Genomic DNA, 26,916 nt, shown 5'->3' with positions numbered 1-26,916 from the left:
CACAAGCAAGCACACTTCATGCACAGCATCTTGGGCTGGAATGCAGCTATCATGTGGCATGCAAGTAGCAATCTGGAGTGGGCAGGGAAGGAGAAGGGATAGAAGTGTACGGGTGTGGAGAGATGAATGCTGTCTGCTAGTATGTTCAGGGACTAGAATGCCAACAGGTGCAGTATCAGGAGGTTGTGGGGCAGGGAGGTGTGGGAAAAAAGTGGCAAAAATGGAGTGGAGTGGGAAAAGACGGGTGGATGCAATGGCAAAGCACGGCAAATGAACAGGGTGAGAGATGAGAATAGGGAGGAGATGACAGGAAAGAGTGGGTGGAAACAGTTGTGTGGGAGCTGTGGGGACAGTAGTTACCATAGGCTGAGGCCAGGATAATTACAGAAGAAGAGAATGTGTTGTACGGTTAATCCCAATCTGCGCAGATCAGAAAATCTGATGGTGGAGGGAAGGATCCAGATGGCTTGGGCAGTGAAGCAACCAATGAACTCAAGTGTGTTATGTTCAGCTGTACATTGTGCCACAGGGTGGTCTACTTTGCTCTTCTGGTCTGCAATTATTGCAGCAGAGCTGTGTAAATGACATGGCTACTGTCACAGGGCCGCAGACCCTGATGGGGTGGGATAAACCTGTGACAGGACTGTAATAGGGTAGAATGTCCCTCATTTCAGGGCATGATGATAGGTAATGAAAGCCCTATTATGTATTAGCTATTATTACCTATCATGATGCCCTGAAATGAGGGACATCCTACTCTAGATACTTCTCACCCCTCCTAAAGTGGTGTTCCATCACCCACCCACCATCCACAACATCCTAGTCCATCCCTATGCCACTCCCAATCTCAATCCCTTGCCACAAGGATCATAGCCCTGTGGAAGACCCAGCTGCAAAATCTGCCAAATCCACCTACCTATTGCTTCCTATTCCAGCCCTGAACAGGCTTATCCTACCCCATTAGGGGCCAGGCCACTTGCAAAAGCAGCCATGTCATTTACCAGCTCTGCTGCAACCATTGCATAGTTTTTTATATTGTTATGACTACCAACCAGGTGTCCACCAGGATGAAAGCCCACTGCCAAACTGTGGCCAAGAGCAAAGTAGACCACCCTATGACACAACATGCAGCTGAATATAACAGACTTGATTTCAGTGGCTCCATCACTAACCAAACTCTTTGGATCTTTCCCTCCACCACCAGCTTTCCTGAACTGCACAGATGTGAGCTATCCTTACAGCATGTTCTCTTCTCCTGTAATTGTTCTGGCCTCAACCTATGCCAACTACTGTCCCCACAATCTCCACCTAACAGCTCCAACCCCCCCCCCCCCCCCCCCGCATCCTATCATCTCCTCCCTATATTCATCTCCTGCCCTGTTTGTTTGCTGCCCTGTACCAAAGCATCCACCCACCTTTCCCCACTCATCTCCATTTTTGCTCCTTTTTTCCACACCTCCCTGCCCCACAACCTCCTGATGCTGCATATGTTGGCATTATAGTCCCTGCACATGCAACCAAGCAGCATTTGTCTCTGTCCCCACCTGTACACTACTATCCCTTCCCCTTCCCCTTCCCCTTCCCCTTCCATGTCCCCTCCAGATTGCTACTTGAATTCCACATGATAGCTGCATTCCAGCTCGAGGTGCTGGAGTTGGCAGTAATGAGTGATTGCATGTGTGTATTAATGCTGTGTGTCTGTCTTTTACTGAAGAAGACTGTGGCCAAAAACTGTACGTATTTTTTTTTTGTTTTTTAATTGTGCCTCTGTACAACTTAATGTGTCTCTTTTATGGTAAGTATCAATCTGTCTTTTCTATGTTGTTGATACTCATATCTGGAGTTTCTATTGTTTGTTTTTAACTTAGTAACCTCATATACAACAGCTTATTTCCTCAAAAAAGTGTCAGTATTTGAAAGTTGATTTCCTAAAAAAGTTAGACAGCAGATCGATTAAAACAAGACGAATAATATGAAGAAGAAGAAGAAGAAGAAGAAGAAGAAGAAAAAGAAAGCCATGGATAACTAAGGGAATTAAAATCTCATTTAAGAGGAAGAAGGAAATAGATCAGAATAAGTTAAGATCTGATATTACTTGCATACTACAGAGAATGCTGAAATATTTTAAGGGAAGTCATTAAAGTGTCAAGAAGTATGTAAGTCCTGACATAAATTAATTATGTGGATAATAACATTAAAACTATATTGGATATTATTAAATGGGTTTGGGTTGTTTTGGGGGAGGAGACCAAACAGCGAGGTCATCGGTCTCATTGGATTAGGGAAGGATGGGGTAGGAAGTCGGCCGTGCCCTTTCAAAGGGACCACCCCAGCATTTGTCTGAAGTGATTTAGGAAAATCACGGAAAACCTAAATCAGAATGGCCGGACGCAGGATTGAACCGTCGTCCTCCCGAAGGCGAGTCTAGTGTGCTAGCCACTGTGCCACCTCGCTCAGTATTAAAACAGGATAATTGGCCAGTGTGCAAAGTACCATGACAATTTAACTAAATGATGATATTGTGATTGATAATTCACAAATTGTTAGTACTCTTAACAATTAGTTTCTAAATTTAGCAGCAAAAATAGGATTAAATTGTCCAGTTGAAGAAGAAAGCGAATATATTCAAAAATGTCATTCCACAAAACTTAAAGCAATTAGAAGTAGCCCCAACAACCTTCACTGATATTAATAAAATTCCAAAAATTCTAAACGACAAAAGCTCATGTGGTGTTGACAAAATTCTGAATAGTTGTTCCAACTTAATAAGTAATGTACTTAGTGATATATGTAATGCATTATTGGTGCAGGTAATTTTTCCAGATGGGTTAAAATATGCAACTGTTAAATCTTGTCATATTAAAAACCTTAAATAGTAATCATCTAATCTGTGGAACGTGGAACTGGTTAACAAACTAAATTAAATGGATGTACAAGTTAAAACTTAATGTAACATCTCCTGTGGTGTGGACCATTCCACCATTTTACAGTTCGACAAAGATCTCATTTTGGAAGACTAGCCTGTAATCAGCAGCGTCCTCAGCATTGTGATTACTAGACCTGATACAGCATTGTGGGATAAGGCTTGTGACTGGTGCCTGTTGGATGAGCCCCATAGGCAGCCTGCTGGTCGAGACAGGGATCCCCCTCTTATGGATTAGGCACCACCAGTTACTACTTATCTACATCATACACATCATTATCAATCCAGAACACCCAAATAACTCTTTCTCCTCTTGATTTGGAAGCAAATGTCCATAAAAGTGGGCTCAGTCCAGTATTGTAGTATCAGATCAACTAAAGCACATCCTTGCCAACTTAAATAATCTCCTCTCAATCTCCTTACTATGTTGTACTGCTGAGCAAACCCATGGTGCATACCTTACTGTCAAATTTGCGTAGTTTCTGCCAATTGTTCCTCTTGGTACTCAGTGAGTACTCCAATTTGGATATCATTTTATACAGATGGTTCAAGAGTTGAAGACTAGACAGGCTATGCCTTTACAATCATGTGTGCCCTTCACCTTTTGACTATGTCTGTACCCAATCACATGAGTCTTTCCTGATTTGCAGTGACTCCATGAGCAGCGTATAGGCTATATACTGTTATTGCTGGTATCCATTGGCACTGCAAATTCAAGATCACCATGAGAGTGGAAAGACAGTAGTGTTCCTCTGGCCCCCAGTTATTTTGTGATCTCAAGGAATGAGCTCATCTGATCTCTGGAAGGTGGTGACTGCGTGGCAGACTTTCTTTCAGCCATGTCACCATGATTCTAATCAGTCTTCTGACAGGTTCAATGCGACTCAGCATGAATTGCTCTCGTGTCAACCGCTTCATTTCAAAGTAGCACTTGCACCATATGTCCTCAATTATTTGTTGGATATACCACAATTTTTGTGTTACCCTGCAGTTTTTACCCTCTACATCTCCCTCTAGTATCCCTATGTTGTTGATATCAACTCAAATTTCTTTTCAGTCATGTCATCAGACAAGTCTTCTCCCTTATAGAGGCCTTCAATGTACTTCTTCCACATATCCATTCTCTCCTCCATAATTAACTGTACTGTTATCTTCAGGTCAGTATGAACAGTAAAGGAGTTTGGTCTTCCATAACATTATTATACTTAAATGTTGGCACTCGAAACTTTATGACTTTGTTTTTGTACACATTCTATGTAACATAAGCCTCAGATGTAAGAAACACTTTCTCCCCATTGTTATCCCTTTGTAGGTCTTCCATGTGGGAAGTGCACTGAATGAAACTCTAGTACTGCAGGATATATTTATAAGTGCTTTATTAATATCACGAGTACAATGGAAACACATTCGCACAACATGGAAGTGAGCAACAGACTAAGTCCAGAGGAAGTACACTTGTCCTTGCACCTTGTGGAAGACCAAAGGTGTTACTAGTGTCAAAGACTATAATTTATGGCATATTCTACATTCTGATTGATGAAATTTCCTCATAGCACCCACTTCTAGAGCGGAGCACTGGTGGAGGAGGGATATCGTCTTCTTCTAGTCTGGGATGTAGTTGTTGAGGCGAGGTGTACATCAGTGGGTGCAGCTGTAATGGGATTGTGGAACAGAGTCCAGAGAGGTGCAAGGAGACTAGGCCAGAGGCATCACTTGCTGTAGCTCCAGTCAGTGCAGTGTGTTGCTTTGCAGCTGTGTGTCAGCATTAGATCATGCAGTCTCAGTGTCCTGAGTGTCAGTACAATTGTGTAGGACTCGTGCAAATTTGAGTTGTGAATTGAGAAGGATGTCGAAGCTGTTGTCTCCTCTCTGTGGGACTTTGTGGGGGCAGGAGTAGGGGAGCTGGAGGGATGCCTGTTAGGTGTCTTCACACAGCATGACGACCTTGCACTTTGCTAGCATCTTGTGTATGAAGATCTGGAAGACCTGTGAGGCTGTGGCAGTGGCATTCTAATGTGAGAGATGTGCTGTTTGACTGATGAGGTCTGTTAATCCCTTTGAGTCTAGCAGTTCTGTGGGTTTGATAACCTTGACTGGAAGGGGCAGCGGCATGCCATACGAGATCTCAGTTAATGATGCATGCACGTCCTCCTTAAAAGCTCCTGCCCCCCTGCAGATCCAGGGGTTACAATAGGCTCGAGGTATTCCTGCCTGTTGTAAGAGGTGATTAAAAGGAGTCTCACATGTTTCGGCCTTAATGTGATGGTCCCCTGTAGGGTTTGACCTCCATTTTTCAAAATTTTCCTGAAGAGTAAGGCAATCAGGGAAGGGGGCCTTAGATGTTGCATCATGTCCATCATGCATTGAGACCTTTCGCCCACTTTCACGTCATTGCATTGCAGTCCTGCCCATTCTCCATCTCGTGGGCAAGGACACCTTCCTGGGTACGTTTTCCACCATGCACTATGCAGTGTCAGTTTCTGTGCCAATGATGACCATGGACTTCTTTGCACCTCATATCCAGCATGGTAGCCAGTCTGTTGTTGTGGGGCGCCCATGTACCCTGTTGGTTGTAGCTCTGCTGATGCCTGTGCTGTTAACTCCCCACGTATGCCAAGAAGTAGATGCCCGTCACCTTGGGGCATTGGGACTCCCAGCAATGGCCATCCTGCCAGGTGATCCTTGCTGAGGCTGGGTGATGCCCATGGGGAGGGCCCCTGGTCAGAGTGGGTGGCATCAGGGTGGATGACATACCATGAAGCGTAGTATGTCATCTCTTGCTGGAGGTCCGCTGCCAACAGTCTCGAAGCGGACAAAGTCCAACTACAATGATAAGAAATATGGTCCCAAGTCGTTCCACTCCATGGCCACACCATGGGAGGAACCCTAGGCTAAGGATGGCAGTGAAGCTTATTCGCAACGGTACCTCGTATGTATGAGAGTTGATGGGGAATCTTTCATGTCCATGAAGCCTCAGTTTTTTGTGGAGCATTTGGAGGACAAGTTTGGGGAGGAGGACCGCTTGTCCGAAATGCACTCTGGGTGAGCTTTTACAAAAACAGCATCCTCTGCCCAGTCACGGGCATTACTCACTTGTGGCAAGTGGGGGGGGGGGGGGGGGGGGGATGTCTCTGTTACCATCACACCTAATTAGAGCTTAAATATGGTCCAGGGTATTATATTCCACAGGGACCTTCTTTTGCAGTCTAATGATGAGCTGCACACCAATTTAGAGCGGCAAGGTGTTCATCTTGGCACGTCCATCGGGGCCTGAGGGATAACCACGTTGCCACCGGTGCCTTCATCTTGGCCTTTGAAGGTGACACATTGCCCGAGAAGGTCAAGGTGACGATCGACTGCTGTGACGTATGCTATATATCCCTTCCTCTATGCGGTTCTTTAAGTGCTTGAAGTTCGCCCATATATACTTCCAGCCCCACCTGTCAAGATTGTGGATGTCCATCGCATGGAGAGCATCATTCTCCTTGTTCGCCAGACTGCAGGATTTTACAGAAAGAAACAAAAATCATGGAATATACGACCCTGGATTGACTGACCTACATTGAGGCTAAGAGGAAATTTGGGCACCTACATCCTGTTGCTATGACCACCTCATATGCCACCACTACGAGAACAGTTGTCGCCCCTGTTGCTCCTGCACCACGTACTTCGGGAGCAACCCCCCCCCCCCCCCCCCTGCCCACCCATCCGAAATTTCAGTCCTCACTTCTGAGCCAGAAGTGTAAGGCTTCTTTCGCTCCTCTCACTCCCTTCCCAGGTTTCTGCTAGTGGGAAAGAAGACTCCCGCCAGTGGCTGAAGAGCCCAGAAGCAGCTGGTCGTAGGACTTAACGCTCATCCTCAGTCCCAGAGACTGATTCAGAGAAGTCCTCCTAGCCAGGGAAACCCAAGAAACAGCATGAGAAATCGAAAGAGAAGATCCTCAAAAATAAGGAATTTGCAGTGTCACCCACACCACCACTACCTAAAAGCTCTGTGTCTGTGGAGGGGGCGGAGATTCTGGCATCCACTGAGGACATGAATCTCGCCGGACCCTCGGACACAATGGATGTAGACTGCTCAGGCAAAAAGTCGGTAGCAGCAGGTGACCCTGAGGCGTAAACTGCCTCATCGAATGTTCCATGCCTTCCCAGTCTCATGATGATGTCATCCTCCAGTGGAATTGAGGCGGTTTTTTCCACCGCCTGGCTGAGCTACGGCAGCTGTTACTTTCTGCATTGCCCTCCAGGAAACCTGGTTCCTGGCAATGCAGACCCCTGCCCTCAACGGCTATAAGGGGTAGTACAGGAACCGTAGCAACTATAATCAAGTGTCAGGTGGAGTTTGCGTTTATGTCCTAAACTCAGTCTGTAGTGAAACTGTGCCCCTTCAAACCCCTCTCGAAGCTGTGGCTGTCAGAATATGGACGACCCAGGAAATAACTGTCTGCAATGTATATCTTCCTCCAGATGATACAGTACCCATGAATGTATTAGCTGCACTGATCAACTCCCTAAACCCTTCCTACTTTTGGGAGATTTTGTCGCCCATAACCCCTTGTGGGGTGACACCGTGCTTACTGGCTGAGGCAGAGATGTCGTAACTTTACTGTCTCAGTTCAACATCTGCCTCTTTAATACTGGGCCACCACACATTTCAGTGTGGCTCGAGGTAGTTAATCAGCCATTGATCTATCAATTTGCAGCCCAGGACTTCTCCCATCTATCCACTGGAGAGCACATGACGACCTGTGTGGTAGTGACCCCATCTTCACGTCACTGCCCTGGCGTCAGGCCCCTGGACACCTGCCCAGGTGGGCTTCACACAAGGCGGACTGGGAAACTTTCACCACTGATGTCACCGTTGACTCTCCCCCATGTGGTAACATCAATGTGATGGTTGAGTAGGTGACTACCACAGTTGTTTCTGCAGCAAAAAACGCGATCCCTCGCTCTTTAGGGTGCCCCCAGCATAAGGCAGTCCCTTGGTGGTCATCGGAAGTTGCTGAGGCTATTACAGTGTGTCGGAAAGCTCTACAGCGACATAAGCGGCACCGTTCCCTAGAGCATCTGATAGCCTTTAAGCGGCTCTGTGCCCGTGTGCGCCAGCTTATAAAACGATGGATATAGGACTGTTGGGAGAAGTACGTGTTGACCATTGGGTGCTATACGTCACCTTCCCAAGTCTGGACGAAGATCAGACATCTTTTTGGGTACCAGGCACCTAACAGGTGGTCCCTGGCATTACGATCAATGGCATGCTATGTACCGATGCAAACCTGATTTCCGAGTGCTTTGCTGAGCACTATGCTTGAGCCTCTGTGTCGGAGAACTACCCCCCCCCCCCCCCTCCCCCCAGCCTTTCACACCCTCAAATGGTGGATGGAAAGGAAAGTCCTCTCATTCACTACACGCCACAATGAACCCTATAACACCCCATTTACCGAGTGGGAGCTCCTCAGCGCACTTGCACATTGCCCCAACACAGCTCCTGGGCTGGATTGGATCCACAGTCAGATGATTAAACATCTCTCGTCTGACTACAAGCGCCATCTCCTAGTCATCTTCAATCGGATCTCGTGCGATGGCGGGAGAGCACCATCGTTCTGGTGCTCAAACCCGGTAAAACACCGCTTGATGTGGATAGCTATTGGCCCATCAGCCTCACCACATTGTTTGTAATCTGCTGGAACATATGGTGTGTCAGCAGTTGGTTTGGGTCCTGGAGTCACGAGGCCATGTCAGGGCGGCTTCTGCCAGGGGCACTCAACCACTGATAATCTTGTGTCCCTCGATTCTGCCATCTGAAAAGCCTTTTCCAGACATCAACACCTTGTTGCCATCTTTTTTGATCATACGCAAAGCGTATGACACCACCTGATGGCATCATATCCTTGCCACATTATACAGGTGTGGTCTCTGAGGCCCGCTCCTGATTTTTATCCAGAATTTCCTGTTGCTCCGTACTTTCTGTGTCCAAGTTGGTGCCTCCCATAGTTCCCCCCCCCCCCCCCCCCCCCCCCCCATATTCATGAGAATGTTGTTCTGTAGGGCTCTGTATTGAGTGTTTCACTATTTTTAGTAGCCATTAACGGTGTAGCAACAGCTGTAGGGCCGTCTGTCTCACCCTCACTGTATGCAGACGACTTCTGCATTTTGTACTGCTCCACCAGTACTGATGTTGCTGAGCAGCACCTACAGGGAGCCATCCACAAGGTGCAGTCATGGGCTCTCGCCCACAGCTTCCAGTTTTCAGCTGCTACGTCGTGTGTCATGCACTTCTTTCAGCGTCTTACCATTCATCTGGAACCAGAACTTTATCTTCATGACAATCCACTAACTATAGTGGAGACATATTGATTCTTAGGACTGGTTTTCGACACCCGATTGACTTGTCTACCTCGCCTTCATCGGCTTAAGTGGAAGCACTGGCAGCACCTCAATGCCCTCTGCTGCCTGAACAACACCAACTGGGGTGCAGATCACTCTACTCTGCTGCAGCTCTGCAAAGCCCTTGTTTCATCCCGCCTTGACTAAGGGAGTCTGATTTATGGTTCGGCAGTGCCCTCAGTGTTGTGTGTACTCAATCCAGTGCACCACTGTGGTGTTCGCCTAGTGACGGGAACTTTTAGAATGTGTCCAGTGACAAGTGTCCTGGTGGAGGCCGGAGTCCCTCCATTGCAGATCCGATGTGCACAACTGCTTGCCAGTTACGTTGCACACATTCATAGCTCTCCTGAGCATCCAAATTACCATCTCCTTTTTCTACCCGTGGCAGTTCATCTCCCGCATCAGCAGCCCAGGTCAGGGCTAACAATTGTGGTTCGCATGTGATCCCCTCTGTCTGAACTGGGGTCCTACCCTTTACCACCTCCCATTGAGGTCTGTCCGCATACACTTCCATGGTGTACACCTAGGCTGCAGATTCATCTGGACCTTTCGCATGACCCTAAGGACTCAGTGACTCCTGCCACTCTCTACTGTCACTTCCTCTCAATTCTTGATGTGTTCCGGAGCCCTGAAGTGGTTTACACCAAGAGCTCGATGGATGACGGTCATGTTGACTTCGCCTACGTACACAGAGGCCATTTTGAACAGCATTCCTTGCCCGATGGCTGCAGTATATTCACTGTAGTGCTGGTGGACATCTCTCATACAGTTCAGTATATCCGTTCATGACCTGGGGAATCATTTCTTCTGTGTGCTGACTCCTTGAGCAGCCTAAAAGCTGTTGACCAGTGCTACCCTCGCCATCCTTTGGTAGCGTCCATCCAGGAGTCCATCTATGCCCTGGACTGGTCCCGTTGTTCAGTGGTGAATGTGCGGACCCCAAGATACGTTGGCATCCCAGGGAATGAACTTGCTGACAGGCTGGCCAAACAGGCTACGTGAAAACTGCTTCTGGAGATGGGCATCTCTGAACCTGACCCGCATTCTGACTTACGCCATAGGGTTTTTTGGCTTTGGGAGACGGAGTGGCATAGCAGTACACAAAACAAAATGCATGTCATTAAGGAGACTATGACTGTGTGGAAGACTTCCATGCGGGCCTCTCACAGGAAATCAGTTGTCCTCTGCCGGCTCCGCATTGGCCACGCTTGGGTGACCCACCTGAGCGTTGGTGCGGCACCCGGTTTACAGTGGCCCATATTCTGGTGCACTGTCCCACTTTGACTGCCCAGTGACGAAATCTTGGGTTACCAGACTCGTTGCCACTAATTTTATCTGACAATGCCTCATCGGCTGATTTAGTTTTACGTTTTATTCGTGAGGGTGGCTTTTATCATTTGATCTAAGTTTTAGCGCATGTCCTTTGTCCCTGTGTGTTCTCCACCATAGTGCTTCTAGGGTGGAGGTTTTAATGTGTTACAGAGTGGCTGGCTTCTCCTTTTTTATTCTCACGGTTGGCCAGCCATGGTAATCTGCTTTGTTGTTTTAATCTCTTCATCCCGTTTCTTGCGTTTCTGTTCATTTCTTGTCTCCTTTTGTCCATTTACATGTTTGTTGCCCTTCATCATTGTTGTGATTTTTCCTCTCATTTCATTTAGAATTGTCAGTCGCGTCTATTTTATTCTCACACTTGTGGCATTGTTTTATACAGAACAAGGGACTGATGACCTCATAGTTTGGTCCCTTTCGCCATCTTTTAAACCAATAACCATTAAAAGCTCCTGTGATCGTGGGTTTTCTAAAATTCCTGTCTTGAGCTTATTACTATTCTCAGTCCTCTGGTCCAGGTAATTCAAGACTCCATGTTGCTCATGCTCTATTGTAAAAATTCTGTCCTATGTTCACAGGGCAGTTATTGACAAATCCTCATACCACCCCCATAAACATAAATTAGCACTTTTCAAAAATGTGGTGCACAAGGCTAATTCCATACCTCTAAGTCCAGAAACCAAGAATGAGAAAATGAAAACCCTTGGACAAATGGTGGTAGAAGGTGGTTTAGAAGTGGGTTTGACATATCGTTTGGCTGTAGCAGTTAGGCATTGTAACCAGCAAAATGATAAAACCAGACAGATATAGCGTCATGCTATATTGGAGGACCATCTCACATAATTAGTCAGGTGATTTAACACGAAAGGGGTTAGAATTGCTTTAAAGACAGGTGTTAAATTAGGACAGAGGCTGAGGCTGAAGATCGGCACAGATGAGAACTGGATGAGGAAATTGGGAGTGTAGGAAATAAAACGCAAGGATTGTGAAGTGAGATATCTGCAGAAGATGTGATGGAGTTTTAAAGTTTGATTTAAAGAGGATAATAATAGAGAGAACTGGCTCATGAGTTGTAGCAAAGCATCTCAGGAATGAACAGCATTTGTTGGTGGATATAATGGAAAGCATGAGGGTGCTGCACGTTGAAGAAAAAGGGTGGTTGCTATCAAATAGCTAAGCCATCTAATTGTTTATAGCTGTTGGTTCCCCTTTTAGTCCACTGTTGGCTGAAATGTTCATGAACCATTTTGAACAACATTTTCTGAAAAAAGACCTTTGAGTGCAAAAATTAAATATTGGTTTAGATATGTAGATCATGTGCTGTGTATGTGGACTGGCAGCTACAAGGCAGCTCAACACATTTTTGCAAAATGTAAACAGCAACATATAAATATTCAGTTCACAGTGGATATTGACCACAAATCCATAAACTTCTTAGATATCATCACTGATATCACCACACATACACATTGTTTCAAAATTTGTAGTAAAACTACAACTACAGATAGAGTAATATGTTCTTGCTCATAACACCCCATAGCTCACAAACATGCAGCTTTCCACTCAATGGTACACTGTCCCATATCTGTCCCCATGTCCACAGATGATTATAAAGCAGAGTTAGATACAATAAAATTTATTTCTTCAACCAGTGGCTACAGTCCAGAAATGTTGCATGGGAAACAAAAACTGAAAATTATACACCTACTCTATGCCTCATCTGCTGCCACTTCCACTGTCTGCAAAGAAGTGGTGTCCATTACCATATGTAGGAGAAGTATCACAGATTGTAGCAAAAACAATGAAATCCTGCAAGCATAGGCTTTCCTACTATGTTAAGAACAGCACAGCCCAGCGTATTTTCAGTAATAAAGATAAAATCCAGTTATTAGCTGACAGTGGGGTATACAAAATTACCTGTTCTGATTGTGGCAAGTTTTGCATTGAGTCAGTCAGGCAGAGATGTAGCAGCTACGTTGGCTGAACATGAACACAGCTCGAAGTTACAGAATTCTGACTCCACATATGCTGACCATGTACTTAGTGAGGGCAACATCTACCAGCCAGAGTCCAATGTCATTCACTTAGCAAACAAAGGCTAAAAACTGAACTTTCTGGAAGCCCTGGAAATTGGAAATTAACAAACCTTTAGCTCACAGTTCAGATCTAACCTTAAATAACCAGATAGAGCTTAATATTTCCTCTCTCCTAAACTTTACATAATCCTCTCTGTTTTTCATTACTTCCCACACAGTCTGTTCCTACATATAACCACATTTTCCTGTATTCATTCAGTTCTTTTATTTTATTAAAATTCTCATGTAATCCATATAGACTATAGTTACAACTATTAAGTCTTTCTTTTAAATGGCACTTGCATTACTTTCTACGTTTAATACCTCTTGAAGTTGTCTCATCAGGTACTATTTTTTATTTTACTTGGTTCATTTATTTTATGCAAACTGTTACGTAGGCACAGTTTTGGGTATAATGTTAATGTTTTTCCTGTTTGCTCCTTATATATTTGTATATTGTTCAGCCTTTTATTTTTAAAATGCAGTACCACCACACTCTCATAGATGTCATTTACTGTATGTTCCCTCACACTCCTCAATTTTCTTGCATTTATTCATTTCTGTTTATCTTACATATATTGCTTAAGTTCCTTGTATATTCTGTAGTTACATTGATATTGTTTCTTTTAATTTTGTTTGTGTACCACTCTCCATGTTTTGTACCTCCTGAACTAGCCTTATCAAGTATTCATTTTATTTTATTTTATTAGTTTTGTTTATTAATATAAACTGTTATGCAGGCTTGCTGCTCCAGTATTGTGTTAAAGTTTTTTTCCTGTTTATTCCCTTTACATTTATTTACTGTTCAACTTTGTACCTTTTACATTGTATTATGACCACACTGTCAAAGATGTTATTTACTGCACTGTACATTTCTCCTTCAATCTAGATGTGTAACTTCTTTTCCAATACAAATATTGTAACTTCTTTGGTGACAATAGTCAGTAAATGTTTGAAGATGGCCTTGTAAGCAACTTTTCAGTTATAATAATGTTGTTCTACCAAGAAGCGATGGAAGATTCAATTAACATATTCATTAAAATTTTACAAGAATTTCCCATTACTGAGCTAACACTTCAAGAGAGATGAAGTTGCCTGCAGATGATATCTATCAAGATCTTACAAGCAGGAAAAATGAATTACATTTCTCTGTATTAGTATACAGAAATGGAAAACTGCTTTGTGTTATTTTATTATGATTGTTAGATTATATGCTGGCCCATGCACATCAATAGCACTTATTAAAGAAATTGTGTTTGTACTGAGTAACACACTGTTCAATTAATATTACTTTCTTTACAGCTGTATGATTATTTAAATCCCAGGCTCGTTGTTACTGGGCACACACACCATGGTTGTCATCTTCTTCATGGGAAAGATATTCATGAGTGGACCATTCCTTCATTCAGCTGGAGAAATAAGAACAACCCCAGCTTTATGTTGGTAAGACAGTGTAATTTTTAGTGTTTTCTTAAAAATAAAACAGTTTATAAGTTTACCACATTAAATTTGAATGTATTGTAACAGTGACTACTCATCATCAACTGTAACAAAATATTAAGGAAAAATTCAGTTACCGGAAAATGTTCTTATACAGGGTATCCCAAACCTTTAGGGCCAAAGTTATGAAGATGGTAGACATTTCTGAAGTATTTACAAAACAGCCAAAAATTAAAATTTAATTTTTTTTATTGGCATATACAGTTTACATCTTATTGAAACAATGGAAGCTCATAATAACTGTTCAAAGTGACAACTGCCATTCTCAATGTATACATAACAGTGGTGTATAAAAGGTTATTGTAGTGTCTCATTTATGCTTGTTGTCTGTCGTACAATGGAACAGGCAGCTGTTAACCACCTCTTAGTTTTTTCATAAAATACCTTGCAATGGAGTGCTAGCAGCGATTAACTGGTTGGTATATTTGCGACCTTTCCAAAGCCCTTGATTGTGTGGCTCACAAAATTACACTTAGGAACCTTGAAACATTCATTTCAGCCATCCTTTGGAAGTTCTGTGGGGTGACCCAAAGTCACACTCATGGCCGTGATCTGAATCTACGTACTCTTATAGATGTGCAGTGGATGAGATAAATTGTGCCATACTGCTGTGCGGATGTAATTGTAAATGTTTGATGGTGGCCCAGGATTAATTCTGCACACTGCTAAAAATGTAAAATCAGTCTAAGTATAGCTCACCAGTCTCATTTTGACCCATTCCAAAGTTAATAATTAAAAACTATGTAGCAATCTACCCACTTTCAGAAAGATTCTGAGATCCGACCATTGGACTCGAATATGTACACTGCTAACAGTTCTTGCACAACCTCCAACCAGTCACTAGCAACTATCACTGACAATCTCCTCAGCAGCAAAACTGGAATATATTTCAAAGTCAAGAGGGAAGAGTCACACAAAAACATCACTCTCAAATTTGCCTGGAAACAAATGAAACTTACATGGTATCAGTTAACCTTATTCAAGTCCATTCCTTTATCCAACACCACTTCCAGATAGCAAATGCGTCTACGCCCTGCTCTGAGGCCTCTTTCTACCAAACAAGTACATGATCACTAACCCACTGCATTCACAGGACATAGCAACAAAATGCCTAAGACAAATTCCATACCTCCGAATGGGAATGCACTTTCAAAAGCTCTGCAGGTTTTCTGTATCAGAAAAATAACTTTGTTGATCACAAAGGATCATAACGTCTGACTTCCGAAGTGCCAACCACTTAAAACCACAAACTATGCCCTAGAGAATCCAAGAATTGCCATGTCAACCCCTGGCAATCGCGCCCCCCCCCCCCCCCAAATCTCTCCCTGCCTCCCCCCTCACACCCTTTCGTTTGCTCCAGACCAACCTTTCAGCCATTGAGACAGGTTGCAGACAGTTTCATTGGTCATTCTCAGTTCACACTTTCTGTGAGAAGTGTTAGAACATTCCCTGTGAGTGTTGGAAAAACAGAACATGATGGGAATTAATTGTCCTTGAGATGAGCCTAGTCATTGCTGATCTCTCTGCATTTTGGAGGATGAGGGAAAGACCCAGCCTACTATCTCCAGGCTGAAGAAATTCTCTTTCCCTTGTGTACACAATAGCCACCAAAATGAGCAAACAGGCCTGATCCAGAAATGATATGTTACAATCTTAAGTGTTGTGGCATTCCTCCTGCGTGAATGGGATCTAACCTCCATAACAGACTCCAGACTCATTAACAGACTCCAGATCAGGCATGAAAATAACCTCAGAATAGGAGAGCATAACATTCGGCCAACTCTTGTTTCTAACCTACATAAATCTTCATCTAATGGCCGTTCAAAAACTGTATTGCATGCTGATGACAGAAGCTTACTAATCGAGGGTCCAACTGTGAATTTCTGTGTTGGTCATGTTCAACGCCTACGATAGCAAAGTTGTGACTGTTTTCTTCTCATTGGTACAAAATGTGTAAGTAGATTGTCTTTATTCACATACGGAACAGTTAAGTATACTCATTTTGGGCAATAGCCCAAAGATTAAATGATGGGGATAACTGTCTAATCTCTGTAAGTCTCCTGCTCTTACATCAGCTTTAGAGAATCTGTCACTGTTCATTAAGCCATCGAGGGCTTCATTGCTGGGCCGCAGCTGTTGACCAGAGAATCATCTTCTGAATGATCTCCTTGAGGAGCTTTGAGTCATTTCTGAAGTTTCCAGCTATATCCGAGGACATCTCAAGCTAGATTGGTTGATAGTCTGCAGTCAGAAATCGAATCCTTGATCATCTGATTTGTGAGCATTGCTAACTATCATGAGGCCAGTGCCAAGTAGGATTAATAGAAGAAAAGCATGAGACCCAATCAAGAGAGAGACCTTTCTTCATGCATTTGTGCAGTAGTGTGTGACCAATGCAGATGTTCATCAAAATCTAGTGGCAGCTGCTACAAGAGAAGCATTTTACACCACAAAGAGGTGTGTTCGGAGAGCATGCATTCCAGGAAGAGACAGGAGACATATTACTTCCTTTGATGTACATCTCAAAAAATGATGGGAAAATCCGAAAAAATTGGTGATTACCAACAGTCATTTTTTCCACACATCATTCTCAGCTGCAACAGGAAAAGGGGTAAATCATAGTGATATTCTTCCAGCTGCAGCACAAGAAGTCAGTGTAACATGCCAGAACAATGCAGCTGCGTATAAGTTCATTTACTCTCAGCGTGCTGTTATAATGTTATGCTGACGACAACTTAGTTGCTAGTGGGTTCCCCTGAAATAAGTAGAACCAAAGTTTCTGTCATTCTCTGTCATAGCCTTTTCTGTTGTAGTCTTATATGGCTTTGATTCAAATGGACTCTGTTTTGTTAACAAATATGTATATGTGTCTGCAGGGAGTGTGGATATTAATGTTTGTAACATTCCAAATAATTGCGTTACATACAACAGGGGAAAAATTGGAAAGAGGTGTACCAACTGTAACAAGATTATCCTTTGTTGGAATATGTCTGGAATACAAACTAATTATGTGACTGTTCCACTCTGACACATATGTACATGCTCCAAAATTGCTGTAAAAACATGTAGTACTTACAGTCTGTCACCAAACTCATTGGGCTATGCAGCATAGTTACCAGAAGATGAGCTTGTTGCTCTTTTCATCCATTAAGAAATCAATTTAACTTTAATTACAATCACTATGAAATAACAAATTTCTTTTTTAGTTTTATACCAGAGAATAATAATATTATTATGCCAACCTAATCACAGCAAACACTTTTCAAGTACATTAAAAATACAAATAGTAATTTTTCATGTTCCCACATCACCCCCTTCTCAGTAGTGTAGTCGGTTTTAGGACTTCAACTAATATTGCTGGAAATCTAATTTCACAACCAGATCTTGTTGTTCTCGGTTTTTCACCTTCTGTAGAATCTGTTTGTTGGTCCTGTGTGCTGATGATTTAACTGGAGTGTCTTCAGGGTGTGTATTATTATCATTCATGAGGTACACATGTTTCAATCAATCAGTGGAGATAGTCTTTATCTGGTCTTTCGCTTTAAGTCCAAAAAGTTTTTAGGCTCCTTTCAGTCGCTTCCTATGGGCCTTTATCTGGAGGCTCTAACGCCTTCTTCACTCAGTCAACCCATACAAACACATGCGTTGAGTTGCTGAGGTCCTTATGTATGAAAGGTGCTTGTTTTGCTGTGTGGAAATATTGAACCAATTTCAAACGATTCATATATTGCTTCAGTTATGACACAAATTGGAGTAAGTCTGAATCCCTCTTTGTTCCATACTCTCATAAACAATTTCTGCAATTGTAGCTTTAGTGTTTTCTCTAATTGAGCATCAAAGACCAAGAAGGATTACAGGTATTACTTGAGTCCATTTTGCAATTGCACTGGCACAGATGGCTGCTCCAAGTGTCTGATCAAATGTTTCAATTTTTGCATTTGATTGAGGATGATATGCTGTAGTTTGGGTTTGATTACAACCACATATTTTTGAAAGTACTTGAAATAGCTCTGAGTTGTCTTCCATGGTCTGTCACTATTTGATATGGTGTCTCCAATTTGTAACTCTGTCAATGCAAGGTTAAACAAGAAGTATATTCTCCTGAAAGGAGGTATTGGTCCTACCAGGTCAAGGTGAATTATTTTGAAGCATTCATCAGGACAGGGAAATGGTCCTAATGGCAGTTGAACATGTCGTAATACTTTATTTTTCTGAAAAGCCGTACATGTTTTAGCCTGATTTCTGACATCTTTTTTTATATCGGTCCAGACAAACCTTGATGTGATTATTTTTACAGTTGTCTTAATGCCCAGTCTGTTCATTCTAACAGATACCTGAAATATTTGACAGCCATGTATACTCTAAGAAGCTCCCTGTCATACTTGGCATACTTCCTTCATGCTGTTGTGAACTTCTTTGGAAAAAAAAAGGTCCAATTGATATCCACTGTCTATCTTGCCACTGCTGCAGTGCAGCACCTGTCGCAAAATCTGGTGAATCCACAAACATAGCAAGTTGATTGTGCAATCCAGGAAATGTCAAAAGCATAGAATTTGCAAGACCTTCTTTGCATTTTTGGAACTGAGCAATTGCTTCTTCTGTCCAGTCAATACATCTTCAGTAATTTTTAGTTGCACCTGTCAAGTGATCATTCAGCAAAGCTTGGTTTTCAGCAGCATGTTCCAAATGCCCATGATAGAAGTAGATGATCCCCAGTAATGTTTATTATTGTTGCAACCCTTTCCAGATCTGGCTTTGTCCCTGCAGGTGTAATTAAATGTCCTAAGAATGTTAGCTGTTGTACACTAAATATTGATTTTCCAACATTTATTACAGGACCATACTCATTCAACTGCTTAAAGAGTGAGTTTAGATGCTCAACATGTAGCTCTGGAGATTCTGATGCTTCTAAAATATTATCCAAATACAGGAAACAAAAATCTAGTTCTCTTAGAACGTCACGTATAAATCACTGAAATGTGCTGAGTGCATGACGAAGTCCGAAGGGCATATAATGAAACTCACAAAGACCAAAAGGTGTAATAATATCTATCTTTGGGTTGTCTTCTTTGGAATTTGATAATAAGCTTTTAGTAGCCCTGTCTTTGAAAATATATTTTTATTTTGAAGGATAAAATTTACATCAACAACTCATAGAATTGGATACCGGTCTGGGAGAGTCCTGTCAGTCAGATGACAATAATCTCTGCACACTCGCCACTGGTCATTTGGCTTCAAACAAGGTGTAGTTAACAGAAACAGAAATTCTTTTTTAGCAATTTGCAATTTATGTGGGTTGAATCTACGAGCCTTACTGTATTTTGGTGGACCACTGGATGTAGTGGTGTAATGATGCACTTCAACAGCATTGGTACTATGGTTGGTTTTGTTAGTTCAGGAAATCTTTTCAAAAGTTTAGGAAACTGACATATTGCATAGGGTGAGCTTACTGAGTCTCTAGCATTCATAGTGGTTACTTCTGCTGAAATGTTTAATTTGGTGATGTTGTCTATGAACTTTTTATTTTTGAGATCTACTAGTAAACCATAATGATGAAGGAAATCAGCCCCCAGTATAACTTTTGATATGTCTTCAACAATGAATGGCCATTGAAAATTATGTTTAAGCCTCAAATCTATGTTATCAGCTTGGAACTGTAAGTTTTTATCTCGGAACCATTTGCAGCATAAAGATTGAAGTCAGAATGTTTACTTTCTTGCCTGTTGAAACTGGTATAACAAACAAATCTGCACCACTATCTACAAGAAAGTATCTTCCACTATTGTGATCTTTAACAAACAGACAATATTGGGAGCTTGATACAGGACTGGGGTAGAACACTCAGCCGCTGTTGTGTCTACCGCTTCTAGTTTTCCTTGTTTGGCCACTGACAAGTTTTTCAAGCTTACAGCATGTGCCAAATTTAAAATGATAGTAGCAGTACTTTCCATTTTTATTGAATTTTGCTTTGCTTCTACTTCCACTGTGCGATCTTTGCCTGCTTAGTTTTCAAAGCATTTTTATCTCATTTTCCAATTCTTCAATTATTAAGAGAAGATCTTTGACTGATGTGTTTGACAGTGTTGACAGAATGGACTGAACTAATGCAGTGTGAACCTCCTCAATAGGATGCATGTCGATCATACGATATGCCATTTGAGCAATCATATCCTCCGTTTCGTCAGATATAAATAATATACTGTGAATGCTATTAGGAAGTTTGTGAAGCCAAAGTGTTTTCAAGATCTTGTCTGACACATTAGTACCAGCATAGCCCCGCATTTTCCTTAATAACTGGCAAGTTATAACCCACTCAGAAGGTTTTTAATTTAACACTCTTCACTTCCTTCAAGTATGGTCAAAAGTCATTCTTTTGCAAGAGAATATTTATTGTTTGCATCACTTGTAATTAGGTCCCAAGCATTTCCAACAAATTTTGGCTCCAGCTAACCGAGTAAATAGTTAAATTTAGTCACTTCAGTAGCTATACCAGTGATTGTAAATTCCGCTTTGGCTCGATGGAACCAGATGTCTGGCTTTTCTGTCCAAAATGACGGTAGCTAATGCTTACCTTATCAATTTCCAGCTTGCATTCAGGATTATTACTTTCAGGTCCATTTACTGTTGACATTTTGTGCATTTTTTAAATACAGTATGCGCCGAATTCAAGTTGAAAAATTAAGTGAAAATTTCGCGGCAACTAGCTTGCAAATGTCATCGTCTCACCACTCCCTTTGGGGTCACCAATTTGTTGCTCTTTATGTTCATAAAGTACTCAGTTTAACTAGATTTTTCAGTTTATTTTATTTTGTTATCACACCCAACAAGAAACATTAATTACAATCACCATGAAATAATAAACTTCTTCTTTTTCTGTTTTATTCCAAAGATTAATATTATTGTGCCAAGATTATCGTGGCAAACACTTTTCAAACATGTTAAAAATACAAATTGTAATTTTTTATGTTCCCACAAGTTTCTGGAATGTGGGTACTTCACACTGGATAAAACATAATTGGGCGGTGGGGGCAGGTGTTGGACTGAGGGAACTATGGAAGTGTGTTTGAAACATAGTGCACACACAGCCACTTCTATGCCTACAACTTGCTGCACAAAGGTTCATTGAAGTTAGTTGTTGAGAGACATAAGAAAACAGCTTCTTATACCACATTTCATGTAGGGGCCATAACATTAAGGTTTGGTGATAAGCTGCTACAACTGTAAACAGAACCATTTAATATCAAGTGAGGTATCACTGGATTTTCAGAATCACCAGGCAAGAAGGCTAAACAGCTGGGACATCCACGCCACTACTGGTGCACAGAACAATGAGTGCGTTTAGTAATAGGTTTTAATTAAAAGATACTACTAAAAATTGAATAACTTACAGTAAAAGGATCTCAAGTCAGATAATGAGAATGGTTATAAAAACAAATAAATACATTTCTTCGAAATGATAAGCTTACTCTCCAACACTCTCACATCCAAATGTATGTTATCTAACGGGGTGAGCCTTTTTGAAAGTGTCGTCTTTCCCATTAATCCCCATCTTAAGTTATACATTCTTACATATTTCTGTAGCACCTACCACTAGGAGATAAACAACTTTATTCTAAAGTATTCAGGAAAGCAATATCTGCTTTGAAAATATCAATACTTATGTTCATAAAACAAAATATTCATCCTACCTGCATCAGCATGAATATGGTAAAGTAGCACATAATTCTTATGAAGGAAAAAGATAGCAGACATAATGCTACTGATATGACATTCAGGGTACTGAACTTCTGAGATACTCAAGCTTCCAAACAGCTTTATGTGTTAGTGAAATGTGTCATTATTCCTATCTGGGACTGATAAATTACAACAACCATTAGGATAATTCATAAAGTTGTGTTAGTTATGTGGTATGTCCAGAAAGTAAGTACTGTTGCGGAAAAAACACACAAAAATAGTTTTCTTTCACACCAAAATTTATTTTTACAAGAAAGAGCATTTCTTAAACTATTTTTCTATGTTGTTTCCACCATTGTTCAGCCATTTGTCATAGCAGGAAGCCAACTTTTCTATACTCTCTTCATAGAAAGATGCCACCAGTGAAGATACCAACTACTGAACACTGTTTTTTGTGTCATCATTGCTGTCAAACCGCCTTGCTCCAAAATCACACTTCAAGTTGAAGAACAAGTGGTAGTCAGAAGGTGCAATGTAAGAGTTGAACTGCTCCCAACAAAACTGCTGAATAAGGTTTTGACTGACTCCAGCAGAATAGGGATGTGCATTGTCATGAAGCATCACAATACCTTGTCCAAACATTCCATGCCTTTTGTTTTGAATTGTATACCCAAGTTTCCTCAATGTTTCACAGTATCATACCGCATTGATGTTTTCACGTCTGGAATGCCAGTCTGCTCCAAAACACAGTGCACATGTGCTGACATTATTTTCAATTTTAATAATATTAGGAAAGGGTAGATTGCTACTCACCATACAGAAGACCCATTGAGCCGCAGACAGGCACAATGATGCCTGATCTAGACTTGGGGCTAAGACACTCTTTGCTCATTTCTTCACAACCTCAACACCTTCTCTCCCATACACTTCACCTGGTCCTCCTCAATACAGTGCACAACCTTCCTCGAAATCAACCTCTTCCTCTTTGATGGGTCCATCCACACCTTTGTCCACATTAAACCCACTAACCACCAACCGTACCTGGGTTGTGACTGCTGCCATCCATTCCACATAAAAAAATCACTCCAATACAGTCTTTCCACCCAGTAATGGCATATTAGCAGTGACAAGAACTCCTTTTTGTATTATGCTGTTAGGTCTCACCAAGGCCTTCACAGACAGGCACTATTCTCCAAACCTAGTCCACAAACAGATTACCTCTGCTATCCCCCCCCCCCCCCCCATACCCCCAATACTTCCACCACCCAAAAGAGCCAACTAAAAACCCCTGATTGGACTACTGAACCACATCCTTCATCAGGATTCTGAATATCTATCATCAGGCCCTGAAATAAGGGACATCCTCCCAAAGTTCTTTCCCACCCTCCTAAAGTGGTGTCCCATCACCCACCCAACTTCCACAACATCCTAGTTGATGCCACTCTCAATCCCAACCCATTGCCACAGGCATCATATCACTGTGGAGGACCTAGGTGCAAGACATGCACAATCCACCCACCCAGCACTTACTATTCCAGTCCTGTCACAGGCTTATCTTACCCTATCAGAGCCCAGGACCCCTGTGAAAACAATAATATTGTATACCAACTCTGCTGCAACCATTGAACAGCTTTTTATATTGGTATGATTACCAACCAGTTCCACCAGGATGAACGGCCACTGCCAAACTGTGGCCCAAAGCGCAACATGCAGCTGAACCTAACATGCTTGATTTCCGTGGCTGCTTCACAATTTGGGCCATATGCTTCCTCCCCTCCAGCAACAGCTTTTCTGAATTGCACAGGTGGGAGTTATCCTTACAACACACTCTCTGCTGTCAAAATTATCCCAACCTCAACCTACAGCAACCTACTATTGCCACACCCACCACCCAACAGTTTGCGCCCCTTCGCCCTGTCAACTCCTCCTTTTTTACATTCCCTCACCCTCTTTGTGTGACACCCTCTGCCATTGTATGCATCATCCTTTCCTCTTACCTGTTCTCCTCCTTTTCTGTTCCTTTCCCTTTTCGTTTTCCATTTTTGACTCTACAGCACGCCTCCCGATGCTACACCAGGCAGTCTCTAGTCCCTGCATGTCCCATCAGACAGCACTCTCTTCTCCTCTCATTGATACTCTGCTGTTCATCCCACTTCCCCACCCCACTCCAGATTACTATTCAACATGGTAGTCATATTACATTTGGAGTTGCTGGTGGTAGTGGCCATGTGTGTGTGATGTGTGCTTGTTTGTGTGAATGGGTGTGTTTGCTGTAGTACGGTAAGTAGCAATTTATTCATTTCCTAATATTGTTGCTATTCCAACCTGGATTTTCGATTGTTTGTTTTGAATTTTTATTATTTGGGAGTTCATCGGTACCTCCACTCCATTGACTGTTGTTTTGATTCTGGAGTGACATGACGAACCCAAGTTTCATCATCAGTCACAATTATGTTTAAGAATTCACCACCCTCATTACTGTATTGGTAAGAAATGTCAAAGCACTGTCAAGTCACTTCATTTCGAATGATCGGTAATGAATGTAATTGCAGCACAATCTGATTGTAATGGCATCAGTGGAGAGACAATGAACAGATTGTGAAACTTCAATGCTAGTGCTGTGGTGATGGTAGAACGAAATGGTACTTACTTTCTGCACATGCGTCATAATCATCATATGATCTTAAGTATTTTTATAATAAGTGATCTTTGTTAAAAAATTATGATTATTTCATGTGTCTGTAAAAACATACATTAGATTAATGGAAGTTGTCAGGATCTGATTCTGAATTCTGTGTTATGTACCTCTACTTTGTGTTAGTTTATTACCGTGTGCTTTTGACTCATGACTCTCTCTGTATACAACCCTTTTTTGTTGTCTGTTGGCAGGCTGTATTTACGCCAAACAATTATGCAGTTTCAAAATGTATGATGCCTCAAGAATCAACAATAATAAGCATTTACATCTTTGGTGCAACGTCAATTGCTTTATGGATTATTCTAACTTACCGAAGGTTTTGTCGTCGTACTCGATGGTTTAAACGGAAATAAAATTGTATTTTGTTGTTTGAAATTTCACAGATTAAGAGCATATTTCAGTAACTCTGCAAATATTATTTTCAGAATTGTATGTGAGTCTTACAAACAATTTATCTGTACAGATAATTTAAATCCAGTTTTACTTAATGATTTTTTTTTTTATCTTCTGTGGATGTCCTTTCCTACCTGCACAATATTTTGGTTGATTTCTTAAACATTTGGATGGCCTGACTTTTATGTCTTACTACCGTTCACTTGTGAATTAGCAATAGTTATACATCTTTCCCAAACTTTTGAAAAATGGTGAGTACAAAATAAAAACTTCTTAATTTGAGTTAATAATATATTGTCATATTTTTTACAATCTTCAACGTGTTAAATAAAAGAATAATTTTGTTAAAGTTTTGTGCATAATTACTCATTTCCTGTTAAACCCCACTAAAATTTTTGCAGCAAAGGTAAAGCTGAGAACAAACTGTCTTTCATGTAGAAGAGGGAGTTTTACATTCTAAGGATATTCTATTGTTTTGCCCTCAGTTTTGGAGGAGTTTATGACAACACTTCATACTCCCATCCCAACTTCTATGATTTTCTTTATTTTCTGTTGAAATGTGAATATATATTCTTAGATGCAGTTAGGACATTCCAAGGACTATGTTTAACATGTACTTCTCCATATCTGGCTTTTCTACTTCCAAAACCTCTTCATGTTCTGGCTTCTGGTCTCCTTCAGCCAGTGTTTTAGGATACTATGCTATTTTCCAAGTTTATGAATGTGTGTGTCATTTATTTGCACATGTCTTTGTTGACTGTGTCTTCCAGTTTGTCATAGCTTCCGCAAGTCTTTGCTACATCTTTCATACGTATTGTGGCACACTTGCTTTGCTTAGAGTGTTCTCGGATTCTTCTGGTAAGTCTTTTGATGCCCATCCTGTACATATGCCTGACAAAGTTCAGCCTTCTTTTTCTCAGTCCATCTGTCAGTTCATTGCTCCATATTTACATTTTTTTTTTTTTTTTCTGTTTCCACTTGCCCAGATATTTGAATTTATATACACTGTAACTATTCTGCAAATTGTTTTCAGTCCATCATTTACATTCATTACTTCTGTCTTTTCATATAATCAACATGTTCACATCTTGTAAGGTACACACGCTGTGCTGTGGGGATGATCCATAAGGTTGGAAATGATGAACACGCTTCTTCAAAGATCCAATCACAGTGTAGACACTTTTATTGCTCCAGGATGACTGATTTCAACAGACTTGAGCTGCTGTCTGATCTTATGCAACTTGTTAAAAATTGCCATGTTACATTACATGAAGCCAAAGTACAAAAGGTACACCCCATGTGTACATGCCCTGATAGAAATCCAATTGATAAAATGCTCGTAGTTGATAAAATGCAGAGTTGTATTGGTGGCAAATATGGCTCTCCCAAGTTTGCTGCGCCTAGTGCTGTATGGCAAGCTTGGAGAGTCATGTTTGCCACCAATATGCATGGATGGTATGAGGATTTTATTAACTCTGTATTTTATCAACTACGAACATTTTATCAACTGGATTTTTATCAAGATATGTGTACGTGAAGAGTGTCTTTCATGCCTTGACTTTATGTAATGTAATGTAACATGGCAATTTTATAACATGTTCTGTAAGATCAGATGATGGCAGCATAAGACTATTGAAACTGCTTTTCTTGGAATAATAAAAATATCTACACTATGATTGCGGCATACAAAATGTATTCTTAATTTCCATTTTCACATTTTTTTACTGGGCTTTCTCATGCAACATTTGTAACATGATCTTTTCCTGATCTTCTGTTTCAATTAGGATAATTGAATCATCAGTGAATGCTAAAAAAATCTGTGTTCATATTGCCATTCCTGTAACCCAATCTCTTGAATTTTGCTGTCTATTATCAGATTATACCAGGCGAGGTGTCACATTGGGTACCACACTTAACTTGCATTCAGGAGGATGACA

The 26,916-nt window shown here is 41.5% G+C and overlaps 1 protein-coding gene across 2 annotated transcripts in view; it reads left to right on the top strand.

Annotated features, from left to right (window-relative positions):
• LOC126191028 (metallophosphoesterase 1) overlaps positions 1-25,293 on the top strand; it is a 149,251-nt gene extending 123,958 nt beyond the window's left edge. For both annotated transcript variants that reach the window (XM_049931731.1, XM_049931732.1), the window contains 2 exons: positions 14,017-14,157; positions 24,778-25,293. In XM_049931731.1, the coding sequence (XP_049787688.1) occupies positions 14,017-14,157; positions 24,778-24,939 (303 nt within the window). In that variant the 3' untranslated portion in view covers positions 24,940-25,293. The remainder of the gene's footprint in view (positions 1-14,016; positions 14,158-24,777) is intronic.
• The last annotated feature ends 1,623 nt before the right edge of the window (positions 25,294-26,916 follow it).

Source organism: Schistocerca cancellata, chromosome 6 (assembly GCF_023864275.1).
Source record: "Schistocerca cancellata isolate TAMUIC-IGC-003103 chromosome 6, iqSchCanc2.1, whole genome shotgun sequence".
In the NCBI taxonomy this organism is placed as follows: domain Eukaryota; kingdom Metazoa; phylum Arthropoda; class Insecta; order Orthoptera; family Acrididae; genus Schistocerca; species Schistocerca cancellata.
This window is presented reverse-complemented; position numbering and strand designations above follow the sequence as displayed.